The 13,283-nt window shown below is 46.4% G+C and overlaps 1 protein-coding gene across 5 annotated transcripts in view; it reads left to right on the top strand.

Moving 5' to 3' along the window:
- Positions 1-13,283, top strand: part of CDC42BPA (CDC42 binding protein kinase alpha) — a 118,462-nt gene that overhangs the window by 34,453 nt on the left and 70,726 nt on the right. For all 5 annotated transcript variants that reach the window (XM_075267212.1, XM_075267213.1, XM_075267214.1 and 2 more), the window contains exons 2-3: positions 7,289-7,380; positions 12,520-12,603. In XM_075267212.1, the coding sequence (XP_075123313.1) occupies positions 7,289-7,380; positions 12,520-12,603 (176 nt within the window). The remainder of the gene's footprint in view (positions 1-7,288; positions 7,381-12,519; positions 12,604-13,283) is intronic.

Here is a 13,283-nt window from a genome sequence, read left to right as displayed (position 1 = left end):
CAAACCTTCTTATATAGTTTGGTGTTTGCAGCTTTCTACTATTGCTGGGTATTGTGGTCCAGGTTTGTCGTCTTGTATTGTGTGCTCTCGGTGTCCCGGGCATATAATAGTGTCATGCCGTGTTGTGATACCCAAGTCGCCTGGCACTGTGTGAACTTCTGTCCTCAAGGGCCAAGTGGGTTAATTGACTTTCCTTCTGCTCCTGGAGTGTGAGGTTCCCCAGATGCTCCCTGTCTATCACCTGTCCGGTAAAAAAAAAATCAAGAAACTACAACTCCCAGCATGCCCGGATAACCCTTGGCTATGCACACGGCTCCTATATGCCTGGCAATGCTATTTTACTTATCTTATATTGAGTTTCCTGTTTTTTACTCCAGTTACATCCAAAGCTGCATTCAGATAGTTGCTAGAACATCTTCCAGTACTGCTGTGACAAACTCCCAGGCTCCCATTGTTGGACTTCATTGCAGGCAGTGTGATTTTGGTTTTTTTTTTTTTACTACTGTGGACTACGCTTTATTGCCTGATGGTAAACACTACATCTCTTCTGGTGCCGTACAGCAGAGCATGCACAATGCAGCCTCTGATCCAGCAGGGGTGACCCTGAGAGCAGAGGAGAAAGTCGTCAGAATATGTACTTAAAGGGATTTTCTAGCCCTAAATTGATTTTTTTTTTTTTTTTTTTTCAAATAGCGATGACATCCATGGGTTATCAGTGTGAGACCTGTGGTGGTCTGACACCCGAACCTGCACAGATCAGCTGTTCTAGCAGCCTCCAGGTGTCAGAAGCTTTAGTAGTGGACGGGGAGCGTGGTCAAGTAATAGAAGTGGCGCTGCAATACCCTGAGACCCACTAGACAGTGGACGGAGCTATTACATGTAAAGGAGCGGTGCTGCAGTACCCCGAGACCCACTATACAGTGGACAGAGCTTTAATGTTTATAGGAACAGCACTGCAATACCCTGAGACCCCCTATACAGTACAGTGGACAGGGCTATTACATGTATAGGAGCGGTGCTGCAATACCCTGAGACCCACTAGACAGTGGACGGAGCTATTACATGTATAGGAGCGGTGCTGCAATACCCCGAGACCCACTATACAGTACAGTGGACGGGGCTATTACATGTATAGGAGCGGTGCTGCAATACCCCGAGACCCACTATACAGTACAGTGGACGGGGCTATTACATGTATAGGAGCGGTGCTGCAATACCCCGAGACCCACTATACAGTACAGTGGACGGGGCTATTACATGTATAGGAGCGGTGCTGCAATACCCCGAGACCCACTATACAGTACAGTGGACGGGGCTATTACATGTATAGGAGCGGTGCTGCAATACCCCGAGACCCACTATACAGTGGACAGAGCTTTAATGTCTATAGGAACAGTGCTGCAATACCCGAGACCCACTAGACCGTACAGTGGAGGGGGCTATTACATGTATAGGAGTGGTGCCGCAATACCCCGATACCCACTATACAGTGGATAGAGCTTTAATGTTTATAGGAACGGCACTGCAATACCCTGAGACCCACTAGACAGTGGACGGGGCTATTACATGTATAGGAGCGGTGCTGCAATACCATGATACCTACTAGACAGTACAATGGATGGGGCTATTACATGTATAGGAGAGGCGCTGCAATACCCTGAGACCCACCATACAGTACAGCGGACAGCGATGTTATGTTTATAAGAATGGCGCTACAATTCTCTGAGACCCACCATACAGTACAGTGGACGGGGCTATTACATGTAAAGGAGGGGTACTGCAATACCCCGATACCCACTAGAAAGTGGACGGGGCTATTACATGTATAGGAGCGGTGCTGCAATACCCCGAGACCCACCATACAGTACAGTGGACGGGGCTATTACATGTATAGGAGCGGTGCTGCAATACCCCGAGACCCACCATACAGTACAGTGGACAGGGCTATTACATGTATAGGAGGAGTACTGCACACGCTCCCTGTCCACAAGTAGCTGCCGGTACCTGGAGGCTGCTTGTGAGGATTTTTCCCCATTGAAATTGGCAGGTAATCCTGGTTATTTGTATGTACACTTCAAGGGGGTGGCCGGGACCTGATGGTAATGGATGACCCATTGAGGATAGGTCATACACATCAGATTGCTCAGGGACCAGCACTAACACTGCATCACTATCAGGTCTTCCGGCTGCTGGAAGCCATATACAAAGTATACAGCTAGAAGTAACCCTACTGCTATTCAAGAGGACAGGATTGGGGCTGCAGATCCAGGCGCTACCACTACAGTGTATGACCCGGATCCTGTATACAGTGTATGGAGCTCTGTACACTGTAGTGGTAGCGCCTGGATCTGCAACTGCGCACCAATCCCATTCCAGCCGTGTACATAGTGTAAGGCTTCTGGGGGCCGAAACACCTGATCAGTGCTGTGTCTGGGTGTCGGACTCCGACCAATCTGGACAGGTCATCATTTGCTTTTCAGTTTCTGGACAACCCCTTTAAGAGGCTCCGGCCTCCACATAAAAGCTTGCACTTTACTCCACCTACTTTGGCGAGTGGGGTGCAGAAAGAGAAAATTGGCGCATCTTTGAAGCAGACAAGGGCCTCACTCACTTACTAAGAAAGTGAAAGCTGTGCTGTGATTGGTTGCTAACAGAAACAGATTTTCTTATAGACAGTTTGTTATATCTGCCCCATACGAAGGTCCAAATCGCCATCTATATCCAGACGTACCGACCATGTAGGGGAATTGGTCAGTGTATCAGTTTCTGGGAAAGATGGGTGTCCACTAATACAGTGGCAATTATACGGAGTGTACTCCGCTTTCCTTCACAGCGATAAAAGTGAATGACCCCCAAATTCTCTCATCAAAATGGCTCCCATGAAAACCGTTTGCGACGTCCACTTCTCCTGCGCCAGCAGGCCCCATTCACCTAATTTGTGATACGTCCACAAAATGGCTGCTGTTGCCATAGAGATAGCAGATGTCACGTTATCCCTGCAGCTCTGCGCACCCCGGTGCTGGCGATGAGGCTTTCCGACCGCGTCTCCTCATTCACCGTCTCCCGTATAATGAGGCTGTCATTCCCCCCTCCCCCCCTCAATGGGAGGACGCGGATTCATTCATTGCAGGATTGGAAGTGAATGAATGTCCTCAGCCCCATTCATAGTCAGCCATGCTCTGCAGCATCTGCTCACGTCACCCCGCCACGCTCTGCCCTCACCCCCACCCTCCTCCTCCTCACAAGATGCTCAGGAGATTTCCCACGATGCCCATCCTGCGTCTTACATCGCCTGGGAGCCGTCCCTGGAAATAGATATTGATGATATCTTGACCGTCCGCTCACTAATGAATGTTTATGTGTTTACTGAGCTCGGACGACCCCTGGGAATAGCGCTGCCTGGAATGTTCCCGCCATTCTGCGTATAATCCATGTTCGCTCCACGTGCGACTGTCCGCGAGGAATGCTGCGGCTGATTATCTTATAAATAGAAAGGAGAAATTTAGATTTATGGAATGGTCTTGGTTTATACTTATCATTGTTGAGGCTTTTTGTATTTGTAGCCCTGGGTAATAATTTATGGAATGTATCTTAGTATCTGATCTTCTCCGGGCATAGTTTTCCACTTAAAAACTGCAGGAAATTATATTCTGCACTAGAGCTGCGCTCACTATTCTGCTGGTGCAGTCACTGTGTACATACATTACATATCCTGTACTGATCCTGAGTTACATCCTGTATTATACTCCAGAGCTGCGCTCACTATTCTGCTGGTACAGTCACTGTGTACCTACATTACATTACTTATCCTGTATTATACTCCAGAGCTGCACTCACTATTCTGCTGATACAGTCACTGTGTACATACATTACATTACTTATCCTGTACTGATCCTGAGTTACATCCTGTATTATACTCCAGAGCTGTGCTCACTATTCTGCTGGTGCAGTCACTGTATACATACATTACATTACTTATCCTGTACTGATCCTGAGTTATATCCTGTATTATACTCCAGAGCTGCGCTCACTATTCTGCTGGTGCAGTCACTGTGTACATACATTACATTACTTATCCTGTACTGATCCTGAGTTACATCCTGTATTATATTCCAGAGCTGCGCTCACTATTCTGCTGGTGCAATCACTGTGTACATACATTACATTACTTATCCTGTACTGATCCTGAGTTACATCCTGTATTATACTCCAGAGCTGCGCTCACTATTCTGCTGGTGCAGTCACTGTGTACATACATTACATTACTTATCCTGTACTGATCCTGAGTTACATCCTGTATTATACTCCAGAGCTGCGCTCACTATTCTGCTGGTACAGTCACTGTGTACATACATTACATATCCTGTACTGATCCTGAGTTACATCCTGTATTATACTCCAGAGCTGCGCTCACTATTCTGCTGGTACAGTCACTGTGTACCTACATTACATTACTTATCCTGTATTATACTCCAGAGCTGCACTCACTATTCTGCTGGTACAGTCACTGTGTACATACATTACATTACTTATCCTGTACTGATCCTGAGTTACATCCTGTATTATACTCCAGAGCTGCGCTCACTATTCTGCTGGTACAGTCACTGTGTACATACATTACATTACATATCCTGTACTGATCCTGAGTTATATCCTGTATTATACTCCAGAGCTGCACTCACTATTCTGCTGATACAGTCACTGTGTTCATACATTACATTACTTATCCTATACTGATCCTGAGTTACATCCTGTATTATACTCCAGAGCTGCACTCACTATTCTGCTGGTACAGTCACTGTGTACATACATTACATTACTTATCCTGTACTGATCCTCAGTTACATCCTGTATTATACTCCAGAGCTGCGCTCACTATTCTGCTGGTACAGTCACTGTGTACATACATTACATTACTTATCCTGTACTGATCCTGAGTTACATCCTGTATTATACTCCAGAGCTGCGCTCACTATTCTGCTGGTACAGTCACTGTGTACATACATTACATTACATATCCTGTACTGATCCTGAGTTATATCCTGTATTATACTCCAGAGCTGCACTCACTATTCTGCTGGTACAGTCACTGTGTACCTACATTACATTACTTATCCTGTATTATACTCCAGAGCTGCACTCACTATTCTGCTGGTACAGTCACTGTGTACATACATTACATTACTTATCCTGTACTGATCCTGAGTTACATCCTGTATTATACTCCAGAGCTGCGCTCACTATTCTGCTGGTACAGTCACTGTGTACATACATTACATTACATATCCTGTACTGATCCTGAGTTATATCCTGTATTATACTCCAGAGCTGCACTCACTATTCTGCTGATACAGTCACTGTGTTCATACATTACATTACTTATCCTATACTGATCCTGAGTTACATCCTGTATTATACTCCAGAGCTGCACTCACTATTCTGCTGGTACAGTCACTGTGTACATACATTACATTACTTATCCTGTACTGATCCTCAGTTACATCCTGTATTATACTCCAGAGCTGCGCTCACTATTCTGCTGGTACAGTCACTGTGTACATACATTACATTACTTATCCTGTACTGATCCTGAGTTACATCCTGTATTATACTCCAGAGCTGCGCTCACTATTCTGCTGGTACAGTCACTGTGTACATACATTACATTACATATCCTGTACTGATCCTGAGTTATATCCTGTATTATACTCCAGAGCTGCACTCACTATTCTGCTGGTACAGTCACTGTGTTCATACATTACATTACTTATCCTGTACTGATCCTGAGTTACATCCTGTATTATACTCCAGAGCTGCGCTCACTATTCTGCTGGTACAGTCACTGTGTACATACATTACATTACTTATCCTGTACTGATCCTGAGTTACATCCTGTATTATACTCCAGAGCTGCGCTCACTATTCTGCTGGTACAGTCACTGTGTTCATACATTACATTACTTATCCTGTACTGATCCTGAGTTACATCCTGTATTATACTCCAGAGCTGCGCTCACTATTCTGCTGGTACAGTCACTGTGTACATACATTACATTACTTATCCTGTACTGATCCTGAGTTACATCCTGTATTATACTCCAGAGCTGCGCTCACTATTCTGCTGGTACAGTCACTGTGTACCTACATTACATTACTTATCCTGTATTATACTCCAGAGCTGCACTCACTATTCTGCTGGTACAGTCACTGTGTACATACATTACATTACTTATCCTGTACTGATCCTGAGTTACATCCTGTATTATACTCCAGAGCCGCACTCACTATTCTGCTGGTACAGTCACTGTGTACATACATTACATTACTTATCCTGTACTGATCCTGAGTTATATCCTGTATTATACTCCAGAGCTGCGCTCACTATTCTGCTGGTACAGTCACTGTGTACATACATTACATTACTTATCCTGTACAGATCCTGAGTTACATCCTGTATTATACTCCAGAGCTGCACTCACTATTCTGCTGGTGCAGTCACTGTGTACATACATTACATTACTTATCCTGTACTGATCCTGAGATATATCCTGTATTATACTCCAGAGCTGCGCTCACTATTCTGCTGGTGCAGTCACTGTGTACATACATTACATTACTTTTCCTGGACTCATGAGGATATTTATGAAGTGTTCATATAGCGCCACCACAGGAGAAATAAAATATTACTAAATCCCTATTGCTATGTAGGATGTTCCATATTGAGGGTCTCGCTCCCCACTAATAGTCGCCCCTCTAACCTTCTGTAGGGTCCTAGAGAAGGCGCTTCCAGTATGTGTGAACTTGTTGGTAGTTTTCCTTACCTTGCACTTTCCTGTAGAATCCCCTTGTGCACTTCCCCATGTTAATCCCCTTTGACTACTTTCTTAGGCTGTGTTCACATGTTACATTCTTGATCACGGCATTTTTTTTGTGCCGTTTTCCACCCGCCGGCTACTCATGATGGCATACTAATACCGGACATAAGCTTTGGTCGTGACTTTCTCTCCGCTTTCCCAGATGAATGGGACTGATCGGCAGGGAGTCTCAAGCCACGGAGTCTGCGGTGGAATCAGCCTTGGTGTCCTCTGTGACAAGGGCGAGCAGTACACTAGTCTTATATCACTTTTCACAGCTGAGGGTTTGTTACAGTTGTATCCAGACTAGACCATCCTCTATAAGCTTTACCTGCACTGATACATTGTAGTGAGCTGTCACAGCCTTGTCCTGCTATATGGAGCCGTATCCGTCACATTGTACCATAACCTTATGTTTTTTTTGTCTTCTGCAGCCAAACCATTTGCCGAAAAAGTGAAGCAGCTGAGGCTACATAAGGAAGACTTCGAAATTCTAAAAGTGATCGGAAGAGGCGCGTTTGGGGAGGTGAGGAACACTGTGATAAAATGCCATAAATCCGGCATCAATCGGGGGGGGGGGGTCGCTGCCAGATTATCAGATATCTTGTAGATTCATAGTAACTGTACAATGTAACACTATATCAGTTTCTCGAACCTTTTCTTAAAGGGGTTTTCCAGTACTTCTCTATTGATGACCTCTCCTTAGGTCATCAATATCTTATCACTGGGGGGGGGGAGGAGGGGTCTGACATCAGGACCCCTCTGATCAGCTGTATGAAGAGACTAAGGTGCTGATGACCTCTCCGCCATTACCTTGTTCTGATGACATCACATTCATCGGTCACATGGTACAGCGGCAGCTCTGTCCCGGTCGGGGGAATTGGACTGAGCTGCAATAAGAAGCATAACCCCTATACAATGTACAGTGCTGTGGTTGATCTCAGGGGAAGAGGCTGCAGTGCTCACCTGATCGCTGTGACCTCTTCAATTAGCTGATCTGTGTCTTGCCGATAGTCAGATCCCCACCGATCACATATTGATGCCCCATCTTAAAGGGATTCTACCATTAAAAACCTTTTTTTTCTCCCTAACACTTCGGAATAGCCTTAAGAAAGGCTATTCTTCTTCTACCTTTAGATATCTCCTCCGTGCCGCCTTTCGATTAAAATCCTGTTTTCTGCCGGTATGCAAATGAGTTCTCTCACAGCACTGGGGGCAGTCCCCAACAGTCAAACAGCACTGGGGGCGGCCCTAATGCTACGAGAGAACTCTCTCCAGCGCTGCCTCCATCTTCTTCAGGAATGGGGTCTTCAGCACGTCTTCTTCCAGGGGTTGGCTTGAAACTTCTAGGCCTCAGGCCTACAGCAAAGCGGACTGCGCATGCCCGCCGGCCACGAGAAAATATCCGCTTTCTTGTGGCCAGCGGGAATACGCAGTCGGCTTTGCCCTAGGTTCGAGGCCTAGAAGTTTGAAGCCAACCCCAGGAAGAAGACGTGGTGAAGACCCCATTCCTGAAGAAGATAGAGGCGGCGCTGGAGAGAGTTCTCTCGTAGCATTAGGGACGCTCCCAGTGCTGTTTGAGCGTTGGGACCGCCCCCAGTGCTGTGAAAGAACTCATTTGCATACCAGCGGAAAACAGGATTTTAACCGAATGGCGGCACGGAGAAGACCTCTCTAAACATAGAAGAAGAATAGCCTTTCTTAAGGCTATTCCGACATGTTAGGGAGAAAAAAAAGGTTTTTAATGGTAGAATCCCTTTAAGGATATGTCATGGAGTTCTCCCTCTAAATCCTGAACTTGGCTGTGACTATAATTCTCTGTCATCCTCTCCTGTCCAGTTTTAAAGGAACACTCCATATACAATGTGTTATACTTTATGCAGGACTCATGTGGGAGGAGCTTGACACAGATTGCTCCGCCCCCTCAGCCTGCCTACTGGCTCTTCTCTGTCACTGTATATACTGTATTAGCTACACACAGTAGTCGTGTCCTCCAGATCCAGTTACAGGATCTTTATGTTTTATTTACCCCAAGGGCAGATCCTCGTATGATTAACCCTGTAGCTGCCAGCAGTGGGCAGTTAAAGGGTAATTTATATATTGTTTAGACTGCTAGGTGCCATCGCCTACACATAAAGCCACTGCCTGTCAGATACAACCCTGTCCTTGATAGCATCATCATATGACGGGACAAATCACTGCCCCCACACGATCAGCACATCTTTCTCCTGAAATACTCTGTTCTGCTGTGGTACCGGGCTCCTTACAGGACCAGATAGTCACATCCTACTTGTCTCCGCTCACGTCTGTTCATCATTAGCACCTCCATCCCTGTCCTACACAAGTGACATGTCTCTGCCCCCACAAAATCAACCATTGCCTTCCCTGAAATACTCTGTGCTGCTGCCGCCTCACAGCACTTCTTTCCATACTTCTCCACCTGTCACAGTCAGCCCTGTCCTTACTTACGTCATCATATGAATGTACAAGTCATTGCCCCAAGAAGATCAGCACACGCCCCTCCTGAAATACTCTGTGCTCCTGCCACCCAGCTCCTCCCACTTTGTAAATCTCAGTCTTTGGCTTGTCTCCATTCCCCTCCTCACTTTATGACATGGCCCCCATCACAGCACTGACCTCATCCTCTTGTTAAGATAGTGGATTCCTGAAATGCATTGTGCTGCTGTGAACCTGAGACCACCTTCAGCACCATAAAGTTTGCTGATTTGATAACCTTCATATCGTTCGGGTTGGTTCGCATTTTGGGTAAGCTGAGACAAACTGAATGAAGAGTCACAGTGACTAATTAACACATTACTGGATGGATTGGTCCCGCAGGGCACATTAGTTGCCCCCTTTGTCGTCCTGGCTGTGATATAGTTAATTTTACAGTCTGTCCATAGTAATGGGTTATTATGTGACGTTACATTTGCAGCGGCTGCTGGTGGGAAGCTGCGTCCAGATGGCGGATGATGACTGATCCTCACCGTCACATCCGCACTGCTCAGCTCTGACTCAGCCCGACGTAAAGAGGGCCTCCGCATGCTGGAGCGTCTACAGAAGACCCTCAGATATATGGCCCCATTCACACAGGGCTGTAGGTCACTGGGGGTTATAGATAATGGGAGATCACAGACTGGGGGATGACATAGCGGAAGCAGTACAGAGTATTTCAGGAGAGGCGTGTGCTGATCTTATAGGGAGGTCACAGGCTGAGAGTTACATAGTGGAAGGAGCAGGGTCCCAGCAGTGCAAAGTATTTCAGGAGAGGAGTGTGCTGATCTTATACAGCAGGTCACAGACTGAGAGTTACATAGTGGAAGGAACAAGGTCCCAGCAGCGCAAAGTATTTCAGGAGAGGAGTGTGCTGATCTTATAGGGAGGTCACAGGCTGAGAGTTACATAGTGGAAGGAGCAGGGTCCCCAGCAGTCCAGAGTATTTCAGGAGAGGAGTGTGCTGATCTTATAGGGAGGTCACAGGGTGAGAGTTACATAGTGGAAGGAACAAGGTCCCAGCAGCGCAAAGTATTTCAGGAGAGGAGTGTTCTGTTCTTATAGGGCGGTCACAGGCTGAGAGTTACATAGTGGAAGGAGCAGGGTCCCAGCAGTCCAGAGTATTTCAGGAGAGGAGTGTGCTGATCTTATACAGCAAGTCACAGTGTGAGTGTTACATAGTGGAAGGAGCAGGGTCCCAGCAGTCCAGAGTATTTCAGGAGAGGAGTGTGCTGATCTTATAGGGAGGTCACAGGGTGAGAGTTACATAGTGGAAGGAACAGGAGTCCCCTGCAGCACAGAGTATTTCAGGAGGGGAGTTTGCTGATGTTATAAAGGAGGTATAGACTGAACGTTACATAGTGGAAGCAGCACAGAGTATTTCAGGAGAGCAGTGTGCTGATCTTATAGAGGAGATCACAGACTGAGTGCTACATAGTGAAAGGATCAATGTCCCCAGAAGCACAGAGTATTTCAGGAGGGAAGTCTACTGATCTTGGTGGAGGTCACAGGCCGAGAGTTACCCACTTAAAGGATCAATGTCCCCAGAAGTACAGAGTATTTCAGGAGAGGAGTGTGCTGATCTCATAAGGGCTGTGAGTTACATAGTAGAAGGAGCAGCGACAGCCACAGCAACACGGAGTATTTCAGGAAATGATCTTGTATGAACCAGTTCTTCAAATAACGGTCTCAAAAACATAATATAAGATTTCTCGGCCTGATCTGTAAATGGGACACACGTAATGAGATGCCTCATTAGGACAGCATTAACCATGTAGCTGCCAGTGGGCGGGATGTGGCCGGCAGCCTCCCGGAGACCCTCTCTGGTCTTATTTGTGTTGTTATTTGCGGTCCGTTCGTCTACATCCAGTTATTACATTTGCTATAATAAAATTTTTTTGGAACATTTCAGATGTGAGCGAGACCTTTATTAATGGAAAATCCTTTCAGCGTCCCACTTCCTTTTACTAAAAATATGTTAGTGCTGGAATGCGATGACCTATAATGTTCCCGCCATGTCATAGCCTATAGATCACAGCGTAGACATAGACGGGGTTGAGAATTGACAAGAAAAGTAAAAAAATCTGCAAAAATAGAGACGCACGAGATTATACTGAGATGTGGGGACGGCCTGAACGCTCATGGGGCTTGGACCATCTTCACACATCAGGGTTTTGCTGTGGAATTGTCCACGAAAAAGGTTCTGCTGTGAACGATACCGTCCATGTGGCTTATTATGAGGGTAGGTTACATCATTTAATAGCCTCCCTTACAGTGATTCTAGCACAGTTGCAATTTTTTCTCCAGCCCCCACCATTCCTGAGCAATCAGTGTAGTTAATTTTGGTGGCTGATATGGTAACTAAGCTCCCTAATGTCCAGTGGGTGGTGTCAGGCAAGAGCAGTCAAGGGGGTGTGATTCTGAGCTCTGACACTGTCCTCCTCTGATTGGAGCTCTGAGTCACACCCCTTTTCCTTCTCCTCCCTGATACCACCCACTTGCTAATAGGGAGTCTAGTTATATCAGTGATCAAAACTGACTACATTGATTGCTTAAGAAAGATGGAGGCTAGAGAAAAAAATTCTATCTGTGCCAGAACGGAATCGAACCTTCATATCTGGGGATTTTCATTGATTTCCAGGGGAAGCCATGAGATGTTTTTATTGTAACTGTACTTTCACTTTATGAGAGTCAAGGACAAAGGTTTTTCCAGCCCAAAAACGAATTTTCTACCCTGTGGATAGGCCATCAGTGTGTGACCTGTTGGCCCGCACCCTGCGCACACGATTTGTTCTAGCAGCCTCCAGATGCCAGTGTACTGGCAGCACATGGCGCACTGCTCCTATTCAAGTAACAGGAGTGACTCAGCAGCCCCATACACTCAATAGTGGTGGATCTGGTGAACTGCAACGCTACTCGTGTTACTTGTATAGAAGCAGCAATGCATGCACCGCCCGTCCCAGCACCCAGAGGCGGCTGCCAGAGCAGATGATCTGTACGCAGAATGGACAACCCCTTTAACCAAAAACACTGACATCTTATTCAGGTGTGATCTGACTGACAAAATCTCACAGGACAGCTGTGCAAAAATCACCCTTCTGTATAAGCGAATGACCCCCTGTGTACAGCGAGCTTAACATCGGGCACTGACTTCTCTTCTTATTCTTCGCAGGTCGCCGTGGTGAAACTAAAAAATACGGATAAAGTGTTTGCCATGAAGATACTGAATAAATGGGAGATGCTGAAAAGAGCAGAGGTGAGAGAGGGCGGGGCGTCTAATACCTAACCTTAAAGGGAGTGTGACCCCAGATCCCAGTGTATCACCTCAGCCCTGCAGATAGATAGGTTGTGTCACCAGAACCAGCATATCATCCCAGCCCTGCAGATAGATAGGTTAGTGTCACCAGACCCAGCATATCACCCCAACCCTGCAGATAGATAGGTTACTGTCACCAGAACCAGTATATCACCCCAGCCCTGCAGATAGATAGGTTAGTGTCACCAGACCCCAGCATATCACCCCAGTCCTGCAGATAGATAGGTTAGTGTCACCAGACCCCAGCATATCACCCCAGTCCTGCAGATAGATAGGTTAGTGTCACCAGACCCCAGCATATCACCCCAGTCCTGCAGATAGATAGGTTACTGTCACCAGAACCAGCATATCACCCCAGTCCTGCAGATAGATAGGTTAGTGTCACCAGACCCAGCATATCACCTCAGCCCTGCAGATAGATAGGTTACTGTCACCAGACCCAGCATATCACCCCAGCCCTGCAGATAGATAGGTTAGTGTCACCAGAACCAGCATATCACCCCAGCCCTGCAGATAGATAGGTTACTGTCACCAGAACCAGCATATCACCCCAGTCCTGCAGATAGATAGGTTAGTGTCACCAGAACCAGAATATCACCCCAGCACTGCAGATAGATAGG

Source organism: Leptodactylus fuscus, chromosome 3 (genome assembly GCF_031893055.1).
Source record: "Leptodactylus fuscus isolate aLepFus1 chromosome 3, aLepFus1.hap2, whole genome shotgun sequence".
Lineage (NCBI taxonomy): Eukaryota > Metazoa > Chordata > Amphibia > Anura > Leptodactylidae > Leptodactylus > Leptodactylus fuscus.
Note: the sequence above shows the minus strand (reverse complement) of the source record. Positions and strands in the feature narration are given on the sequence as shown.